Source organism: Aquarana catesbeiana, linkage group LG04 (assembly GCF_042186555.1).
Source record: "Aquarana catesbeiana isolate 2022-GZ linkage group LG04, ASM4218655v1, whole genome shotgun sequence".
Lineage (NCBI taxonomy): Eukaryota > Metazoa > Chordata > Amphibia > Anura > Ranidae > Aquarana > Aquarana catesbeiana.
Window position 1 is genome coordinate 650,962,768 of NC_133327.1, and position 23,058 is coordinate 650,985,825.

The following is a 23,058-nucleotide window of genomic DNA, read 5'->3' on the forward strand; positions in this document are numbered from 1 at the left end:
CTTTGGGATATGTACCTATGTGCCAGAGACCATATATCATTCTTACAATATACACACACTGTAACTTTCTGTGCCCTGAAGGGTCACTGCTGGGATAATCAGCGAGGTTGGGCTCAAACTCCAGTACAAACCTGTTGTACAAAAACATAGATAAGGAAAAGAAACATATCTTTAGATGAAGAGAGGTTTTAAATTACAAGACTGGAGACCTTTCAATGATACAATTTGGCAAAACTATTGACAATCTACATTACATGAATTGTGTATGTGCTAAGAGTATAGGAATTCTATGTGAAATGTCCAGTGGAGGAAGCCACAGTTTGACTTGCAGCCACAGGATAGAACAAATGTTAATTCAGAGAAAAAAAATAAAGACTGGAAATAAAATCTTATAGCCGTGTATTGTCTTGCTAGAGGGAGCATGACATGTACATACAGCTCTGTTGTAGACCCTTTTTGGTGTAGAACCCTGCTGTAGCTTATTTTTGGTGTTCAGCCCTATTGTAGCCCATTTTGGTGTAGAGTCCCCGTTGTAGCCCATTTTGGTGTAGAGTCTTATTGCTGCCCATTTTGGCTGGTATAGAGCGCTGTTGTAGCCCATTTTTGATGTAAAGTCCTGTTGTAGCCCATTTTTGGTGTAAAGATCTGTTGTAGCCCATTTTTGGTATAAAGCCCTGTTGTAGCCCATTTTTGGTGTAAAGCCCTGTTGTAGCCCATTTTTGGTGTAAAGCCCTGTTGTAGCCCATTTTTGGTGTAAAGCCCTGTTGTAGACCATTTTTGGTGTGGAGCTAATCCTGGTGTAGAGCCCTGCTGTAGCCCATTTTTGAGGTAGAGCCCTGCTGTAGCTCATTTTTGACATGTAGAGCCTGTTGGAGCGCATTTTGATGTAAAGCCCCGCTGTAGTCCATTTTTGGCGTAGAGTACTCTTGTAGCTTATTTTTGGCATAGAGCCCTGTTTAATGTAAGGACACATTGTAGACTACTTTTGGTGTAAAGCGCAGTTGTAGCCAATTTTTTGGGACAGGGCTGTAATCTACTTAGTTCCCTCTAGAGGTCCTTACTTCCTTTCTAGCTAGGGCTATAAGAGGGCAGGAGGGGTGGCGTTTAGCAGAGTAGAAGAGAGTAGCCAGTGAGAGAGCAAGAGGGTACCTTAGGCCTTGTAGGAGCGTTAAGGCCTGCTGGTTTGCAACTATCTGAACCACCAGGATCCTCACTTGGGGAAGGCCATATGAATCTCTTTTAGTGTGTTTAATTTGTATGCAATCAGGCAGGCCCTTGCACTACATGGTTTTGGTAAATCTGAAGACAAAAATCTGCAGAAAATCTAATAGTGTGTATGGGGCTTAACTCTCTGGTTTGGGCATTTGGAGGCATGGCACACTCCAAGTAGTAAAGGGAAATGTTTTTCATTGGCTGCAGAAAAAAAAAGCCTTGCCTGGTTAGTGTTCTTGGGATTCCTTTGTTATAATCTTTCTTCAGACCCTCTAGCTGACTCCACCTTCCCTGTAATTTACAGAGAGGCAGAAAAAGGGGATTTTCCACTATAATGTCCAGGTGAGAATTTCCTGCCCTCAAGGGCTGTTTACAGATTAAATCCACTCCCTAATCAATATAACCTGCAAAGGTGAACTGATTCATGTGTGAGAATCCCTCCTGATCTGAATGCCACTTACCTTTAGCCCAGGTTCACATTGCAGGTAAGGATGAGCTCCGGCGTGTTCGCACAGCCCACATGCAGAGCCCGCCAGGAAGTCGGTACTGTGCTAATCACAGGCAGTGAGACATTGTCCTGATGCTGGGCTGCAGAGAACGGGAAATGTCTCACTGCCTGTGATTAGCACAGCGCAGTGCCGACTTCCTGGCGGGCTCTGCACGTGGGCTGTGCGAACACACCGGAGCTCATCCTTAATTACGGGTGGGTTTGAAATCGTGCAAGTTCAGCTGAACTCGCATAATTTCAAACCGGAAATGCAGTCCGATTTCGGGGGGAGATTTGACAGACATCTGTGCGGTTCATGCACAGATATCTATTCAAATCGCCCACGAAGTCGCCAAAAGTAGTGCAGGAACTACTTTTGGGAATCAGCGCCACACCAATTCAGACGGTGCTATCACCGGCAATAGCAGCCGATTTGGCCTACGATTTGACATGTCTTGACATGTTGCTGTAGTAGATCAGGGGTATCCAACCTTTTGACCTTCCTGGGCCACATTGGAAGAAGAGGAATTGTCTTGGGCCACACATAAAGTACACTTATGCCCCGTACACACGATCGCACATTCCGACAACAAAATCCATGGTTTTTCTCCGAAGGATGTTGGCTCAAACTTGTCTTGCATACACACGGTCACACAAATCTTGTCGGAAATTACAAATGTCAAGAACGCGGTGACGTTCAACATGTACGATGAGCCGAGAAAAATGAAGTTCAATAGCCAATGCGGCTCTTCTGCTTGATTCCGAGCATGTGTGCAACTTTGTGCGTCGGAATTGTGTACACACGGTCGGAGTTTACGACAACGGATTTTGTTGTCGGAAAATTTGAGATCCAGATCTCAAATTTTGTTTGTCGGAGACTCCGACGGAAAATGTCCGGTGGAGCCTACACACGGTCGGAATTTCCGACACCAAGCTCCTATCGAACATTTACCGTCTGAAAATCCGACCAATTGTTGGCAGGGGATTGTCTGTTGACAGACTGTTGTCCTAAAATCTTACCGTTAGTACACTCCTTTTGACAATTGTTGTCCAACTTTCGGTCAGGCTAGTAAATTTTCAGCGGACAACGGCGTCAGATTTTCGTATGGTCAGTACACAAATCCGTCACACAAAAGTCAAAAGTACAAACACGCATGCTCGGAATCAATGCTCACCAAACAAGAAATTAGCAGAAGGGGCCCAAAGGGTGGCGCTCAAGAGCTGAAATTCCACGTAGTACGTCACTACGTTCATGTTTGTTGCACGACAATTATGTACCGTTAGTATGCAAGAGAAGATCCTGGCACACGCCCTTTTGACAAAAATCAGACGCTCAGTTGGCCAACAAACGTACCGTGTGTACGAGGCTTTAGAATAAGGATGGCTGATGAGCAAGCTTCTTGGTGATGGTCTTGTAACCCATTCCAGCCTTGTGCAACTCGGGGTACACACGATCAGATTTTCGGACGACCAATCGTCCGTCTTTTGTTGCATGCTAGTCTCATGTCGAAAGTGAAGAGGTTACTCACCATACAAAAATTCTCGTACGACAGAATACAACGTCAGAAGTGACGTAACGCGTTGAATAGTTTTGTATGTATTCTTTCATTTTTGAGCATGTGTAGTCTTGCTCTTATGATTTTTTCAGACACAAACCGTACTAATTAAAAGCAAATCGGACATTGACTTCAACTACAACAACAATTTTATAGTCTGTACATCCAGTTTTTATCTGACGAAAAATCGGAATCGGCTGTCAAAAGCACCGTACTAATGATCCGACAATCAGCAGATCGATCGGATGAAATTTAACTTATGATTTTTGTATCGTGTACACACACCTTGGACAGCTCTTTGGTCTTGGTAATGGTGGAGAGTTGGAATCTGATTGATTGATTGCTGTGGACAGGTGTTTTTTATACAGGTAACAAGCTGAGATTAGGAGCACTCCCTTTAAGTCTAGGTTCACACTGAAGGCGAGTTTGAAACCAGTATTTAGTCCGACTTCGAGGGGTGGGGGGGTTGGGGCGATTTGAGAGACATCTGTGCGGTTTGATGCACAGATGACTATTGAAATCACCTCCCCAAAAGAAACTACTTTTGGGGATCGGTGTGGCGCCATTGCCGGCAATAGGCTCCGATTTGGTATGCGATTTGACATGTCAAATCGGCCCATTGTGAACATGGGCTTAGAGAGTGCTCCTAATCTCAGCTCATTACCTGTATAGAAGACACCTGGGAGCCAGAAATCTCCCTGATTGATAGGGGATCAAATACTTAATTAACTCATTAAAATGGAAATCAATTTATATACCTTTTTGAAATGTGTTTTTCTGGATATTTTGGTTGTTATTCTGTCTCTCATTTTTAAAATAAACCTACCATTAAAATTATAGACTGATCCTTTCTTTGTCAGTGGGCAAAATCAGCAGGGGATCAAATTATTATTATTATATTATTATTAATACTTTTTTTTCCTCACTGTAATTATTAATATTATTATACAGAATTTATATAGCGCCGACAGTTTACGCAGCGCTTTACAATATAAAAAGGAGACAATACAGTTATAATACCATAAAATACAAGAGGATTAAGAGGGCCCTGCTCAGAAGAGCTTACAATCTAATAGGGTGGGGCAGGTGGTACAAAGGGTTGTAACTGTGGGGAATGAGCTGATGGAAGTGGTAAAAGATTAGTTGGAGACGTGATAGGCTTCCCTGAAGAGATGGGTTTTCAGGGATCGTCTAAAGGTAGCAAGAGTAGGGGCTAGCCGGACAGGTGGAGGTAGCGAGTTCCAGAGGATGGGAGAGGCTCTGGAGAAATCCTGGAGACGAACATGAGAGGAGGAGACGAGAGAGATTGAGAATAGGAGGTCTTGAGAAGAGCGGAGAGGACGATTTGGGTGATATTTGGAGACAAGATTGGTGATGTAGCTCGGGGCAGAGTTGTGAATGGCTTTGTATGTTGTGGTTAGTATTTTGAATTTAATTCGCTGGATGATTGGGAACCAGTGCAGGGATTGGAGGAGGGGGTTGGCCGACACTGAGCTGTTGGTAATTCTCTGCATTGTGTAAAAAAGGCTGTTTGATCCTGTCTTCTCTGATTATCCCCTTCTTCCACTGTCCCCAATCTCTCTCCTGATAGAACAGAGCCTTGGGGGCGCTCTGCACATGCTCAGTTTGGTGTTTATTGCAAAAGAGTTTTTTTTTATTTGGGAGGGTGCATATGATCAGCACTGTTCAAACAGAGGATCGGGGGTCATGCAGCCTCATAGGACAGTCAAAGTAGAATGAAAACTCTGGCCTGTAATGAAGGAGTAATACTCAAGGCAATAAACAGTAACACAAAAAGGCACTTCTCAAATGCTTGATCACAACATGTGCAATTCCTTCCCAATACACATCAGAAGAGTAATTAAGAATGCAACAGGGACTGTGTTGTTGGGACACATTGAAGCTTCAGCCCTCTTTCCTTGGAATGACTCCCCTGGGATTTACTGGTGTACTGGGACCTTTTAGCACACATGCTGAGCACAGCAGTCTCCATCACCATCACATGAGAAGGGTTTAGTGCCTATGGTCTGGCAAATGATGATGTCATGTTGGAAGATGAAAAAAACATTGGGGGCTCATTTACACTAAAGTGATTGGTTGCAGTGTGTTAAAGCACTTGTGTTAAGACGTGCATAAACATGCGTTGTGTTATGGCAGCCTATTCATTATAAATGAGCTTCTAAAACACCACAATGGATGAACAGAAGTGCATGACTTTTTTTTTTTTACAACAGAGCCCACCGCAGCGCAGGGTATTTGCATTCTGGTTTGCTGCCGCGCATTGCGCTCCACTGTACAATGTGCTGGGCTGCCATTCATACCAAATGGCGCCGCAAAGCACATAGAGCCATGCATTGTGGCAACCCGTGTTAACATGTTTTTTAACTACCGGTACTTAAGGGACCAGGCCTTTTTCTAACAATCTTTGTTCACAAGTAAAAATCTGTATTTTTTGCTAGAAAATTACTTGAAACCCCCAAACATTTTATAATTAATATATATATATATATATATATATATATATATATATATAGCAGAGGCCCCAGAGAATAAAATGTGTTTTTAATGCGCATTTTAGCGAACATTGTCAATAGACATGTGCAATTCATTTTGTGACAAATTCATTAATTTAGAAATATCAGAATGAACTTAAACCCGTTGGACAAATTTTTTCCGAATAGTCGTAAAATCGAATATTCGTAAATTTGAAAATCCGGAAATGCGGAAAATCTGAAATTCAGAAATCCAAAAATTCGAAAATCCGAAAATTGTAAAATTAGAATAAAAATTCAAAAGAACGAAAATCCAAAAATAAGAACGAAAATTCAAAAACCCAAAAATTCAAAAATATGAAATAATAACTATTAACGTAACCATTACTAACTATTACATTATAGATATTGGAATCTCCTTTCAAATTTGGCTGTTAGTGAACGTAACACATACAAATGTATCCAAAGTTACGAATTATCCAAAATAATGAATGCCGTATCTAAATGAATGAAACGTAACGAATTAATAATTATAAATAATAATAATAAAAACTTATTATGATTAGTTGATGTAACTAATTAATAATAATAATAAAAAGTTTTTTTATTATCGTTGTTTATTATTATTAATTGTTGCGTTCCATTCGTTTAGATATGACATTCGTTATTTCGGATAATTCGTAACTGCTGATAAATTCATATTTGTTACGTTGACTAACAGCCAAATTTGAAAGGAAATTTCAATACCTATAATTTAATAGTTAGTTATTATTAGTTAGTTAGCTATTATTTTGGATTTTCTTTCTTATTTTCAGATTTTCGAATTTCGATCATAACTAATTATCCGAAAAAAGAAAGAAAGAAAAAAAAAAAAAAACGAATGAAACGAAATAAATTTTTGGCAGTGCACGTCTAATGGTCAAAACACCTAAAAGCGAAGGCCCGTTCACACTACAGTGATCTGTTGCACATACATTATGGCATGCGTTAACTTGCATTGCGTTAAAGGGTAACTCCACTTTCACGGGGGGGGGGGGATAGCAAATAAAAAATAATGAATATACCAGTGAAGGTGAACCTTGGCACGCCAGATGTTTTGGAACTACATTTCCCATGATGCTCATGCAATCTGCAGTATAGTTGAGCATCATGGGAAATGTAGTTCCAAAACATCTGGGGTGCCAAGGTTCGCCATCACTGGCTTATACAATTATTACACAAGTCATATTGTAGGTGCAGGTTATTAAAAATTACCTTTCCTTTCCAATCTGCTGTAATTTTCTGTAAAATGCAATATGGCATCGTGGAGGCGTTGTATACAGTACATCCCCCAGAAATGTAATTCTCTGCTAGTGTGATTACATTGGCTCACTGATTTTCCCAGAAGTCTGCACTAAGATACAAGTTAGAGTTTGGGCATTCCCTGCAACAAAAATGTAATTTTTGGTGAGATACTGCCAAAGAAAAAAATTCCATCCAAAGGGATGCAGATCCTGCGTCTTTCCTCATTAGAGCCCTGCAAGTGCAGCAGCTGGTTGATAATAAAAAAAAAATCACTCCCATTCACATTAGTTTTGCACATGGCCACAGACAAGCAAACAGCCATTTTTTTTTCAGAATAACAAAATGGTAAGACCCCATACACACACACACTATACAACTTTTGTTGTCTGATTTCCTTTAGATTTACCAAAACCATGTAGTACAAGGGGCTACCTGATTGCATACAAATTAAAGGTTTGACCTCATATTATATGGTTTTGGTAAATCTAGAGGAAAAAATCTACAGAAAATTGCATAGTGTGTATCCAGCTTAAGAATCTGCAACAAAGTTTGTTAAGATCCCTGCAATGTACATAGATCACCCGGGGGGGGGGATGTTTTTTTTTTCTCTCAACAAAAGTGGAGTTACTCTCTAACCGCTTCCGGACCAGCCGCCGCAGTTATACTGCGGCAGGTTGGCTCCCCTGCGCAAAACAATGTAGCTATACGTTGGCTCACGGGGTCCTGATAGCAGGCGCGCGCCTGCTGCACAGCGGGGGTGCCGATGCTCGTGGCCGATGGTCGTGATGACCGCCGTGACTGTTCTGACAGGAGTGACAGATCGTGTGTTCCTATTAGTTAGGAACCACGATCCGTCACTTCCTGTAGTTAGTCCCTTCCCTTTCAGTTAGAATCACCTCCCAGGGAACACATTTAACCCCTTCACCGCCCCCTAGTGTTAACCCCTTCACTGCCAGTGACATTTTTACAGTAATCAATGCATTTTTAATCGCACTGATCGCTGTATTAAAGCCAATGGTTCCAAAAATGTGTCAAAATTGTCCGATGTGTCTGCCATAATGTCACAGTCACAATAAAAAATGCAGAGCGCCGCCATTACTAGTAAAAAAAAAATAATAATAATAAAAATGCTATAAATCTATCCCCTATTTTGTAGACGCTATAACGTTTGCACAAACCAATCAATATACGCTTATTGCGATTTTTTTTTTACCAAAAATATGTAGAAGAACACATATCAGCCTAAACTGAGGAGAAAATTATATTATAGAAAAAAGTACAAAATATTGTGTTTTTTTGAAAATTGTCGCTCTTTTTTTGTTTATAGCGCAAAAAAATAAAAACCGCAGAGGCGATCAAATACCACCAAAAGAAAGCTCCATTTGTGGGAAAAAAAGGACATCAATTTTGTTTGGGTGCAACGTCGCACGACCGCGCAATTGTCAGTTAAAGCGACGCAGTGCCAAATCGCAAAAAAACGCTCTGGTCAGGAAGGGGGTAAATTCTTCCGGGGCTGAAGTGGTTAAGGCAGGAATTGGGCCGCCATTGCACCACTATGGGTGAAAATATGTACATGTTTTTACAAGTGCAGCCCACCACAACCCATTGTATGTGCATTGTGGTGCACTGTGTTCTACTGTACAATGCATTGGAATGCTATTGACAATGAATGGAACCGCACATTCAGTAGCCATGCGTTGCGGCAATGCGCTAAAATGTGTGCCTTTTTTGAACGTGTTGCTACAATGCCCAATCGCGCTAAAGTGATCCAATGGGGTGGGTTCATTTTTGCACATTTCGGAGGCAGTCTGTTCATTACAAATGGGCCCCCAATGCAGCACAACGGATTGAAAAAATAAAAAGTGCAAAAATGCAGCGCACCTCAAAGCACAGTGTGTATTGTAGTGCGCTGTACTTTGCTGTGCAATGGGTTGGGGTGCCAGTCACAATGAACCCCAACACCCATAGAACAAATGCGTTGCCATACACATTAACGTGCGTTGCCTCAACGCACAACTGTGAATGGGCCCATATGGTTGTTACAATTACTTTTTTTTCCTAGTCAAAAGATTTTATTCAGTACATGCAAGGTGATAACAGGTAGAATAATAAAATACAAAATGATAATTGAGTTGAAGCTCAATATTATGTAGGTATATATACAGACTTAAAGGGGTTGTAAAGGTTCACATTTTTTTCACCTTAATGCATCCTATGCATTAAAGTGGTGTTCCGGTCGAAATTATACTTTTTAAATAAAAATACCCCTATAATACACAAGCTTAATGTATTCTAGTAAAGTTAGTCTGTAAACTAAGGTCTGTTTTGTTAGTTTATAGCAGTAGTTTGTTATTTTATAAACTTACAGCAGGCAGTAGCCATCTTAAGTGTGGGCATCTGAAGCCAGACTGTATTTCTTCCTGGATCTCATCCTTGCAGATCTCGCACATGCTCAGTGCAGCACAAGCAGTGTAATAGGTTTCAGGTCAGGTTTCCATAGCAACGGCAGTGTCAGAGGAAGTTGCCGCCCCTTCCCAGAAGGCATTGCAAACAGGAAATGATGCGATGGGCCATGGCCAGGGAGGAGGAAGTGAAAAATGAATACAGCAGATATACAGTAGGTGCTGAGAAAATTTTTTTTTAAATATCCAATTCGTTTACAATGCAGAGTTTAGTGAGGGATGCTGAAGAGTTGTAAAAGTGGGTGGAACTCCACTTTAAGGTGTAAAAACATCCAACAATGCCGGCCCCCCCCCAGCCCCCCCATTTTACTTACCTGACCCCTCAAAAAGTCCCGCGCTCGCTCCCGACATCCTCTTCGTCGCTCAGCCTGGCCGTCGATTGGCTAGAGTGGATGGATTGAAAGCAGCGCAGCCATTGGCTCGCGCTGCTGTCAATCACATCCAATGATGCGGCGCGCCGGGGGGCTATAGCCACCGACTGTATCACGGGAGCGCGCCCGCAAGAACTAAACACCATGCGAGGGAGCTCGCATGAAGGTGTTTAGTTCTTGCGGGGAGGAGCTGAGACAGCCGCCGAGGGACCCCAGAAGACCAGGTTCGGGGCCACTCTGTGCAAAACGAGCTGCACAGTGGAGGTAAGTATAACATGTTTGTTATAAAAAAAAAAAAAAAAAAAAAAAAGAAAACCTTTACAACCCCTTTAATTTGTACAGTATAAACATAAATTGTCTTGTAAGTACAAACAGAAAAAAAAAAAGGAACAACTTTTGTAAATATTACCAATATGTTAAATCAGTTAAAAGGATTTATAGGTAATGTTGATAGGTTGAGGTATAGAGAAAATTTCTGTAGGAGCGAGAGCTTCTAATTCATGAGAGGTAAAAATAATCTGGGATCTCTGTGCTATTCGTATGTAGTTTACCCTATTAGATTGTAAGCTCTTCTGAGCAGGGCCCTCTTAATCCTCTTGTATTTTATTGTATTATAACTGTATTGTCTCCCTTTTATATTGTAAAGCACTGCGTAAACTGTTGGCGCTATATAAATCCTGAATAATAATAATAAATAATAATAGTTTATTTATTTCAGGTACTTATATGGCGCTGTCATTTTACGCAGCGCTTTACATATATATTGTACATTCACATCAGTCCCTACCCTCAAGGAGCTTACAATCTAAGGTTCTGAAAAAAGCAGGACAACATTTTCCTGCAATAGAAAAAGCAGTTATGGCTTTTGCGTGCCAACCCCCCCAACCCCCCCCCCCCCAAAGCTTTGCAGAAAGTGAAAAATGGAGGTGCTGTCCTGCAGAAAGAGGGATACTCAGCAACTATCATGGTAATTATGTATAAGTTCCCATACTCCCAAATGAAAAACGTTTGCAACTGTATATAAATCGGCAGTGCGTCCATACATAAGCTATTGTTCTGTTATCAGTCCTCTTAGACAAAGGCATGCTGTGTCCTTCCCCAGGATTACCAACAGGAAGTCTGCTGTACACTATGAAATCAGCATCATGAATACAATTCATCTTAAACATTGTCTGTCTTGATGAACTGCTGAGAAAAAAAAAAAAAAAAAATCTGCCAATTCTGATTTGCTTTAATACATTTTATATAAACTCAAATAGTTAAACGTTCTGGATAGGACTGGAAGAAAAAGTTTGAGCATGGAACAGCACCTCTAGTGGTCACCAGAATACTTGCAGCTCAAAACAGTATTAATAACCACCATGCATAGCTCTATTAGTATAAACACTTACAAACACGGTAGAATAAATAGTATAAATACATTGCTTGCAGCCAGTCGATTTGGTTGGCCATTCTCAATGATTGCACTTAACATGAGAAGAGCATGAAAACGAATCATGAAAAAGTTAAAGGATGAACGTTAAAAGCAAAGAAATTAGAAATAAAGTTTTTTGGGGTTTTTTTTAACATTAAAATCAATTTTAATCTCGTTTCCCTCTCAATTTCAAAGATTTAACTAGTTTTGAAACTAAGCATACAGTAGACAGGAGCAGAACAGTGTCCCAGGTTGAATACAAAAATAGGACTAAATAGGACCCTAACAAAGTTACACCTTCATAATGTGAGAACATTACAGCTTGGTCCCAGCTCAAAAATGAGATAAGTCCATGGAAAGTGTTTTTTTTTTACCATTTGTTTTTTTTAAACTTTATTGCATCTCAGTTCTGCTGAGTTGTAATAAAATAGCCGCTACATGCACTCCAATAATGGCTTCCTGGTGGACAACAGTTGACCATGCTTGTGTAAAAAAAGAGCCACTTATAGTCTTCTAAAAGACTGCCTATGTGACACTGTAGAACAGTTAGAAGGCAGGGACAAGGTGTTGTCACCCTAAAACAGTTGGTGGCTGAGCAAGAACCTTCATGGCAAGGCCGCCAAGCATTTCTCAGTGTAGGCTTCCTGATGGTGACCACAGTTGATCATGTCTGTAATGAAAAGGCCACTTGTAGTCTCTATCAGAAGCCCGTGTGACACTGCAGACCAATTGGAAGACAGGGGGCAGTGTGGGCATCCTAAAACAGTAGATGCCTAAGCAAAGGCCTTCCGGGCAGGACCACCAAACATTTCTCAAGGTGGGCTTCCCAATGGTGACGACAGTTGGCCATACCTGTGTAATGAAGAGGCCACTTGTAGTCTATCAGAAACCCGTGTGACACTGCAGAACAATTGGAAGACAGGGGGCAGAGTGTTGTTACCATGAAACAGTAGATGCCTGGGCAAGGACCTTCATGGCAGGATCAGCAAACGTTTCTCAGATGGGCTTCTTGATGGTGACTACAGTTGACCATGCCTCTGTAATGAAGAGGCTACTTGTAGTGTGTCAGATGCCTGTGTGATACTGCAGACCGAATGGAAGACAGGGACAGAGTGTGGTCACCCTGAAAGAGTAGATGCCTGCACAAGGACCACCAAGCATTTCTCATGGTGGGCTTCTTGATGGTGACCACAGTTGACCATGCCTGAGTAATGAAGAAGCCACTTGTAGTCTCAAACAGACGCTTGTGTGACACTGCAGACCAATAAGAAGACAGAGTGCTGTCATCCTAACACAATAGGTGTCTGACTAAAACCCTTCATGGCAGGATCACCAAGCATTATTTAAGGAAAAACCACAACATTAAAAACATTGACATGGAATTAACATGTTATATGTGAATTTAGTGACTGGGTTTACACCTACTTTTAAGTTACTTGTATAACATTATTTATCAATACAGTGCAGTAAGCAACCTTTAATAACCAAAAAAAAACATGTTCCGTAGTTAAAGTGCGCCTGTCATGAAAGAAACATGGAGGGGGCCATTGCTGACCCATTCCAAAAATAGTTGCCTGGCTGAAAATATGGGTCAAAGACCCACAACAAGCATGCCAGACCAAGACCAAGGTCTAGATATTTGTTGAGTTTGCAACTCAAAGTATTAAAGCCAATAGGAGGTGAACAGTGGCAGTCTCTCTTTAGAGGGGAGTAGTTTAATGAAAGCTGCTTTGATAAAAGTGGCTCATTGCATTTGACTATTACCTTAAAGAAAAAAGAAAAAAAAAAAAAAAAGGGAAAAAAATTATATATATGTTATTCATTCCATTTTTTATAAAATAAAAGCATTTAATGCTTTTTAAATAATATTAAAAAAAACCAAAACAAAAAAAAGCCTTTTTTTATTTTATTTAAAGGGGGGGGGGGTTAGAAATTTTTTCCCTGCTACTCTGCCAAGTGTACCATCCATTACATCGGTTTGACTAGGAATCTCAAAAAGCACAACCAACTTAAACAGGTGTTAAACTGCTGCCTAATGGCACAGACCCAATTATGTGGTTAATGTTGACACTATTAGGCGAATCTATGACTCTACCCAAAGTTCATGTGTGCATTCCTATAAGTCACTAATTAAATATTTGCCTCCCCCCCACCCCCATTTTAAAAACTTAAATTCATATAAACACTGAGAAACAGGAAACAAAAATGGTGTTTAATGGCCCTTTGAAATAGCACTGGCATATTTAAAAAAAAAAAAAAAAAAAAAAAAAAAAAAAAAAAAAAAACACACACACACTTCCAAAGGGTGCAACTTTTAACACAAAAAGGGGGGGGGGGGAATAAAAAAAATAAACACACACAATGCACATACACCAGCTAAGACCATATAGGGTATAGTTTTTTTATATTTACTACCATCATTCATTTAATTAGCTTGAGATTCCTGTAATTACAAAGCCATGGAGAATGAATACCCCCCAATTGTCTGGCAGCATTGTAAGCCTTTTCAACAGAACTCCCCGGCTGTATAGCATGTGAATAGAAAAGAAAGAGTTCTGGTTGAAAGCAAATGGATATAGTTTCATCAGTAAATCAGATGCACATTTTGATAGGAAAGGAGCATACATATCCTTTGTATATGAATGCATGGTTTTTTACCTTTAAAATGAGATCAGGAAGTGCAGATGGTTAATTTAGTGCACAGTATATTATCACACCAGAAGTAAAAACCATTGTGTGACCACAAGAGTTAAAAATGCCTATATCAAATGAGTAACTTTGGAACCTTTCACAATGGTCCTGGCTAAATGCCAGAAACTTTTTTTTTTTTTTTTTTTTTTTTTTAGCGAATATATATTATATATATACACTAGGCAAAGACAGAACCCACCGTTTAGACAAAACATCCACGGTATGCTTTTCTTTTTTCATTTCCAAAAATTTATTGGGAGAACTACAAAACATGTACAGTACAAAGAATACAGTCTCACAATTCTTAGTGAACCGACTAATTATATATACATATAATTATAGTCAACTCATCCTTTCGTTACATTCAGGAGGAAAAAAAAAAAAAGAAAAAAAGAAAAAAAAAAAAAAAACCTGTTAAAGTAGTTCAGAGAGAGTACATAGTGCTTAATCTGTACCTACTATGTACAAAAAGAAGGGAGAAAGGAAAAAAAAATAAGTTTCTCATTCACCATCTAGGCAAATTCTAGAAAAAAACGTTTGGCTTTCTAGTTAAGGAATTCACTGAAGTACTTCCATGTACTGTATGAAGTTTTAGGACTGTGGCCTTTTTTTTTTTCTCTTTTTTTTTTTTTTTTTTAAATAAGTGGTAAGGTATAACAAAACCCATCCCTACATTCAAAATGATCACACCTTTACAGAATACTTTTTTGGTTGAGACTTTTTTTTTTTCTTTTTTTTTTAAGGCAAGTGTGAACTCTTCAAAAAAAGGCACTGTGAAATATAATACTGGGACCCCAATTATTGCTACATACCATCACAGTGATTGCGGTGGAAATAAGACAAAAAAAAAAATTTAATAATAACATATAAAGCATCTGAGCGAGTAACTCGGGAGTCAAATTTATAAAGTTTTTGCTTTTTAAGTTCACTTTTGGACGGGTAAAAAAAAAAAAAAAAAAAAAAAAAAAAAAAAAAAAAAAAAAGTATAAATTGGGGGTGGGAGCAAGAGATGAAAAAAAAAAAAAAAAAAAAAAAATTTACAAAATTCCTCAAACTTCTTATCCACAGCACAGAGATTTCTTTACAGAAACCAATCTTTTTCTGCTTTTTTTCTTTTTTATTAACGTAAACAAGGAAAGGAATTAATGAAATAAATATTACATACAATCTCTTAAATTAAGATTTTACTCATTTACAATAAAATAAAACAGGTGAAGTTACAAAAAAAGGCATATATTACTGTGAAAAGAACATACACTCAACATTTTGCAGATTAATAATGGCAATCATAATTTAAACGTAATAAAAGAATATATATCTATTGCTTTTTTCATCATACCCGATAAATACAGTATGAACAAATTATTCAATGTATATTTTTCACAAGATAATAAATAAGTTAAATAGTTTCATATTGAGTTGTGTGCAGTGACAGGCAAGCAACTCAGACAGCTAAAATAATATAATAATAATAAAAAAAAAAAAAAATAAAAAAAAAAATAAATCAGCAGTTATTCAACAATTATAAACTAACTGAGTGCTTCCGAGAAACATTGTTCTAAGCTAACAGCCCACTAAGCAATGGAAATGGAACTGATGTTAACTTTGGAATGAAAGTTTTTTTTTTTGTTTTTAGTACATGTTAAGCTAAAGAAAAAAAAAGTCTTAGAGGGTTGCTTGTTGTTAAGGCATATTCTTGGCAGGATGGTGATTTTTTTTTTCTTAAAAAAAAAAAAAAAAAAAAAGCTTATTAAAGTTTATTTTTTTTATTTTTTTCCCAACTGGACTGTTGTGTTTTTATTATTAAACACCTGGGGAAAAAAAAAATAAAAAAAAAAGCTAAAGTGTAATTCCCCAAGTTTGCTGTGCTAATGCTTCAAGAGATGGAATGCCTGCTGGTGCTTAAAACTATCCCCCACAACCCCACCCCCCCCCCCCCAAAAAAAAAAAAAAAAAAAAAATCTCACCCGCTAACCCCCACAGTTCTATAAAAATAGTTTTGTTCTATTAAGTTTTGCCCTTTTGCGCGTAAGGTTTTTTTTTTGTTCAGCTTTCAGGATTTTTTTTTTTCACGAGTCTTTCTGACCCTTCTTTACATTAAATAAAAATTGGCAGAGGCACAAAAGGCAAAAAACAAAAATAATAATATTAATAATAATAATAATAATACAGGGAACATCTTGAGTGCCAGCTGTATACAGTTCAAGTGTTTAGTCCTTGCCATGATTACATTGTTGTAAGGCGTGGGTCATCATCCTCTCTGGTCTTCTACCCTCCTGAGTCTGTATATCACACTGGGCAAGAGATGCAGGGATAGACTGGCAGCTTTTCAAAAGGGGGGGGGTAAAAACTGGACCCTGATGCTTCCGCTGTACTTAAAGGCAGGGTGGGCAAAAAAAAAAAAAACCCTTTAGTCCAATCACCAGGACAGCTTGTGGAACCCAAAGACCTCAGCTGCAACATAACCTCAGCATGCAGAGCTTTCACTGTCTTGACTTTCAACGAGGAGCAACCAACAACGTGACCAAAAGAGGCTGCTCTGCTTGTCCTTAGAAAAAAAAAAAATATATATATGAAGAGGTTCTGCAGCAGCTGCGGACTTTACAGCACTGCTCTCTGTTCTCAGACAGGTGGCTATGGAGCCCAGATCATTTATTTAGAAAAAAAAAAAAAAAAAAAATCAAACCAGCCCAGGCAGCAACTTGCCTCCCCAGTCCTGACTGCCCCCTAGAGGAAAAAAAAAAAAAAAGGGGGGGTTGATGGCTCAGTCATCGGAGATGGACAGCCTGCTGAAAATGGGTAGGCGCCTGTTAGAGTCCAGGGTAGGGGAATCCGATCCACTCAGGCTGCCAGAGCTCAAGGAGCCGCTCAGATAGCTCTCCCGGTCAGAGAGGGAGTCGGGTGGACTTGGTGGAGCATCAAACACTGGGGATTCGGAGAGGCGTCGCAGGGGCTGGAAGTTAAGGCTCGGCGGGGGCGTGTTGGAAGAGGCTGGCTGCTGTTGCTGGCGGCAGTAGGCTGCAGGGTTGTAGCTGGACAGGTTGTGGGTCTGGATCGCCAGGGGTGTGATCAGACTGAGTTCCTGGCCAGAAAAGGTGAAGGCATTGTTGGCACAAGGGATAGACTCATCGCAGTACAGGGAGTTAGAAGGCTGTGGGGGAGGTGTGCGTGAGGTTGGGCTCTCCAAAAGAGGGGAGTCCAGGCTGTGGTTGGGGAACCCGGAGAAGCTGAGGCTGTGGTGCAGTTTGGGGCGCTGGCCGTTGAAGCAGTCTGTAGGGGAGCCTCCTCCTCCAGGTGCCTGCCTCCTCTCCTCAGCGTTGTGGATGAAGTGGCAGCGGGGACCATAGGGGCAGAAGCCGATGGTGTGGAAGGTACGGCACAGCTCGGTCTTGTACTTGGGGTGCCGGGTCAGACTGCGCAGCTCATGGAACCCATGGGCAAACTGACACTTCTCACCATATTTGCAAGTGCCACTCTCCTCGAAGGGCCGGCAGAGCTCCGTCTTGTAGCGGGTGGAGTTGATCTGAGCACCGGACTTCTGCTGCTGTTGCTGCTGTTGGAGATGCAAGAGGTGCTGGCTACGTTCTCCATTCTCACTGAACGAGCGGTCCCGAAACTTGTTCTCTTTATTCATCAGGGCAGTGGTGTTCACCACCGATTCCTTGAGGTGGTTGTTGTTGCAGAACTTGGGGGACGAGTTGTTGTTAGTCAGAATCTGTAGGTTGCTGGCCGAGTGTCTGCGGAGGAACCCTGGGAGCAGGCTGGAGGTGGGGGCCGTCACCGGGCTGCCCACTGCCTTCTTGTCCAGCATGCTGCTCAGATTCAGATTGTTCAGGACTTTTTCGTTCTGAGGACAAAAGAAATAACAGATCAGACTTCTGAAATAGGCTGTTTCTACAAACTTTTAAAAGGGCCCCCCCCCCCCTTCTCTAGATCACGCTTCAAAAACTAGCCTTCTGTAGACCACGCTTCAAAAACTAGCCTTCTGTAGACCACGCTTCAAAAACTAGCCTTCTGTAGACCACGCTTCAAAAACTAGCCTTCTGTAGACCTCCTCTACAAAAACTACCCCCCCTGCATAGACCCCCTACAAAAACAACCGCCCCACTTTTCCCCGCTTTTAAAACTCCCATGAATCACAGCTTGTCCACCCACGCCCCCCTAGTCTACTTTCACAAAGCCAACTTTCTGGAAACCCACCAACAGCTAGACCCCACTTTCTCTACACACCACCCATAGCCCAGACTTCTCCCCACGCACAACTCTCATATTCCACTCCTACAAAGAATAAATTTCCACTGGCACACAAGACACTCCACTAACTAGCGACAGGCACCAGCTCTACATAGACATTAACCAACTAAAGACCTTCATCTACAGTTGTCCCAACTCTCTCTACTAGTCCAACGTTATGGACTTGTTGTAAGCCGACCTATGGCCTTCCAGCTGCTGTGGGGTACGAGGGCTCACACATTACTCTAGAAACTTCCACATACAATAAAACACTTCCCATGGAGACTTTAAAGCTCATTGTCATCCCCCTCCCCTTCTAGCCTATGTGGACGAGCTAAACAGCCATACAGTTTAAAATATGCAGACTGATCTGTGTAACACATGTAAAAAAAAAAAAAAAAAAAAAAAAAGGAAGAAGGAGGCTAGATGAATTAAAGCTTCTTCTAGATATAAGAAGCATCCAAAGCAAAGAAACAATAAATTAAAAAAGCTGCATTAGCAGACCAACAACTTTAACTCAATGCAAGCTCATCTGCTGCAAACTCGACAGACAATAAAGCAAACTCAAATAATAAAACTTTAAAACATGTCAAACATCGAATCATTTCAGATGAGAGGAGGATAAAAAATAAAAAGGTTTCTTTGATCGCAATACTAATGCAAAAATAAAAAAAAGTTGCATTAAGTAAATCAACTACTTGAACTTGAGGGTGGACTGCTGCTGCAAGCTCTGCAGACAATAAGAATGCCACAAATGTAAAAACGCGTCAGTTTAGAGATAGATCTATCTATATACAATTTTTTTTTTTTTTAAATGTGTATTATAATATAAAAAAAGTTTCCTCTGCTGATTGACTATAGGAAGCATTGAATACAAAAATAAAGTAGTTGCATTTGCAGATCAGCTAATAAATTGCAAGATGATCTGCAGAAAGCTCCATAGACAACAAGAGATTTAAATAAAGTTTTAAACTTTTCACTAAGTTTAGATTAAAAAAAAAAGGGGGGGGGGAGGAGGTTTTATTGCCTATGGAGGCATCTAAAGCAAAAATATAAAAGTTGCATTAGCAGATCTTCTAGTTTAACCCGATGCCAGCCCTATAGACAATAAGAATGTCAAACTTTAAACGTGTTTTCAAACATTTCACAGGAGTCGGATCGGCTATCTAATGCAGAAAAACAAAAACCAAAAAATATATATATATATATATATATATATATATATATATATATATATATATATATATATATTATATATATATATATATATATATATATATATATATATATATATATATATATATATATAAAAAAAGGTTGCATTGACAGATCAGCTTGTCTGACTCGCTGCAAGCTCTGCAGACAATAAACTTAGCCTAGTAGAAGCTCCTATGGAGTGTATACAGTATATAGCAAAGGAGATCAGCCAGAACTTAGTGATCTGCTGCTGCAAGTCACTGTGAGGAGCTTCTCTGCCTTCTTTTATGGCTGCTGCAAAAACTTCTCCAGCAAACTTTCCTAGATCTCCCCTGATGACACAAACATCTCAATCGCACCCCCGATCACTGGAGAAGATTGTTTCTGTTCCTCACCCCCTCTAGCCTCCTTCCAGGGGATCTGCACCCTCCTTGCAACTTTCCAAGGATCCCCTTCTACTTCCCATGGATCCACATTTCCTACAGAACCTTCCAGGGAGCCCACAGCCCCCCCCCCCCTTGCACCTTCCAGAGATTCCATACTCCTACAGACCTTCCAGAGATTCCATACTCCCTACAGACCTTCCAAAGATCCATACTGCCTACAGATCTTCCAGGGATCCATACTCCCCCTACCCCAATACACAGCTCCTTCCAGGGTTTCCATATACCGCCAGCTTCTTGCAGGGCACCACACCAGCCAGGGAACCTCTCCAGGGCTCCACACTACCTCTAGATCTTCCAGGGTTGCACACTACCTCTAGATCTTCCAGGGTTGCCACACTACCTCTAGATCTTCCAGAGCTCCACACTACCTCTAGATCTTCCAGAGCTCCACACTACCTCTAGATCTTCCAGAGCTCCACACTACCTCTAGATCTTCCAGAGCTCCACACTACCTCTAGATCTTCCAGAGCTCCACACTACCTCTAGATCTTCCAGAGCTCCACACTACCTCTAGATCTTCCAGAGCTCCCACACTACCTCTAGATCTTCCAGAGCTCCACACTACCTCTAGATCTAGTCCCCCCTGCACCTTCCATAGATCCCCTTCTACTTCCAGGCTGCACACTACCTCTAGATCTTCCAGGACTGCACACTACCTCTAGATCTTCCAGGACTGCACACTACCTCTAGATCTTCCAGGACTGCACACTACCTCTAGATCTTCCAGGACTGCACACTACCTCTAGATCTTCCAGGACTGCACACTACCTCTAGATCTTCCAGGGCTGCACACTACCTCTAGATCTTCCAGGGCTCCACACTACCTCTAGATCTTCCAGGGCTCCACACTACCTCTAGATCTCCAGGGCTCCACAGTCCCCCCTGCACCTTCCATAGATCCCCTTCTACTTCCAGGGCTGCACACTCCCCCCTGCACCTTCCAGGGAGTCCCTTCTCCTCGCAGCACCCTTCCAGGCGCCCCCCAATACACACCTTACAGAACAGGTCGATGTCGTAGAAGGCGGACAAAAGTGTGGCAGACATTTCCAGCTCCAGCTTGTACTGAGTCCAGAGGACCGGGAGATCCTGCGTTCCTGAAGGTCTTTGGACTAGCCCACGGACTAGAGAGAGTCTCCGATGCCGGCGGGCAGGCGGGATGAGGAGGAGAAGGAGGAGGAGGAAGAAGAAGATTTGGGGGGTGACGGGTCCGGAGCGGCAGGGAGGACTCGGGGTAGATATAAGTGCAACGAGCTGAACTCCCCTCTCCGCGTGCAGACACCACTATAAATGCTGCTAGGGCGCGCGGGGGAGGAGATACAGAGCTGACCCGGCCGGGGTCTCGTGGCAACGCCTTCTCCGCGAGCCGTGACGTCAGCCCCGCCGCTTCCCATTGGACGCCGCCAATTCGCTCGGGGTAGAAGCTCGCGGAGTGAGAGAGGGGGAGCCGCAGTCCGGAGAGGAGAGGAGAGGGGAGCCTGTGGGCTGCTACTGCCGGGGCCGGCCGGCGAGATCCCACCTGAGATAAGAGGGCTTTACCGGGCTCTTGGCCTGTGGCTTGCCAGCTGCTGCGGGGACTACAAGTCCCAGAATGACTGCAACCGCGACAGCTGGTGAGTTCACAGACTCCTGACCCGGGCAGACTGAGCACTACCATGCAACCCCCTCCCCCCAAAGTTATACTGAGCACTACTATGCACCCCCCAAAGTTATACTGAGCACTACTATGCACCCCCCAAAGTTATACTGAGCAACTACTATGCCTCCCCCCAAAGTTATACTGAGCACTACTATGCACCCCCCAAAGTTAGTACTGAGCACTACTATGCACCCCCCAAACTTATACTGAGCACTACTATGCACCCCCCCCCCTCCAGTTATACCGAGCACTACTATGCACCCCCAAAGTTATACCGAGCACTACTATGCACCCCCCAAAGTTATACTGAGCACTACTATGCACCCCAAAGTTATACTGAGCACTACTATGCACCCCCCAAAGTTATACTGAGCACTACTAATGCACCCCCCCCCCCTCCAGTTATACCGAGCACTACTATGCACCCCCCAAAGTTATACTGAGCACTACTATGCACCCCCCCAAAGTTATACTGAGCACTACTATGCACCCCCCCAAAGTTTATACCGAGCACTACTATGGCACCCCCCAAAGTTGTGCTGAGCACTACTATGCACCCCCCAAAGTTGTGCTGAAGCCCTACTATGCACCCCCCCCCCAAAAAAAAAAGTTTTTTGCTGAGCACTACAATCCCCCCCAAAAAATTATGCTGAGCACTACTATGCACCCCCCAAAGTTTATACTGAAGCCCTACTATGCCACCCCCCGAAAGTTATGCTGAGCAACTAATATGCAACCCCCAAAAGTTATGCTGAGCACTACTATGCACCCCCCCAAAAAAAATTTTTGACTGAGCCCTACTATGCTCCCCCCCAAAAATTTTTTGCTGAGCACTATTATGCAACCCCCCAAATTCATTACTGAGCCCTACTATTGCACCCCCCCCCAAGTCATGCTGAGTCCTGCTATGCAAGTCATACAATGCACCCCCCAAAGAATGCACAGCTCTTCAATGTGCCACCCCAAGTACTGCTCACCCACTACCATGCACCCTCCAGTATTGCAACTCCTACAATGCAACCCCCCCAGTAACTGCTGAGCCATACTATGTGCCCTCCAGTAATGCAACTCCTTTAATGCACCCCACCCCCCCCCCTTTTCTGTATTACTGAGCCATACTATGCACCCTCCAGTAATGTACCCCCCCCCCCCCCCAATTAGTGCTGAGCCCATAAATATGCACCCCCCCCCCCCCCCCCCCCCAGTAGTGCTGAGCCATACCATGCGCCTCCAGTAATGCAATTTCTATACCCCCCCCCCCCCCCATAGTAATGCTGAGCCATACTATGTTGCCCTCCAGCAATGCACCCCCCCCCCCCCCCACCCAAAAATAATGCTGTGCCATAATATGCAGCCCCCCTAGTAATGCTGAGGCCATACCAATGCACCCCCCTATTGCTAAGCCATAATTTGAATCCCCTAGTAATGGTGAGCCATACAATGCACCTCCCCCCATCCCCAGATAAAGCTTAACCACTGCCTCCCCACCAAGTGTCCCTGAAATGCAGTCCAGTATCATAGAAGTTGTGGACTACAAACTCCAGCATGCACATTACTCTTCCCTGGATACAAACCAC

General features: G+C 42.0%; 1 protein-coding gene across 1 annotated transcript; it reads right to left on the bottom strand.

Annotated features, from left to right (window-relative positions):
* Positions 1–14,195: 14,195 nt before the first annotated feature.
* Positions 14,196–21,107, bottom strand: ZFP36L2 (ZFP36 ring finger protein like 2; the record flags this gene model as incomplete). Its single annotated transcript, XM_073628457.1, is given in 2 exon segments — positions 14,196–17,816; positions 20,839–21,107. Coding segments are annotated over 2 exon segments (1,134 nt in total). The 3' UTR covers positions 14,196–16,733.
* Positions 21,108–23,058: the final 1,951 nt, after the last annotated feature.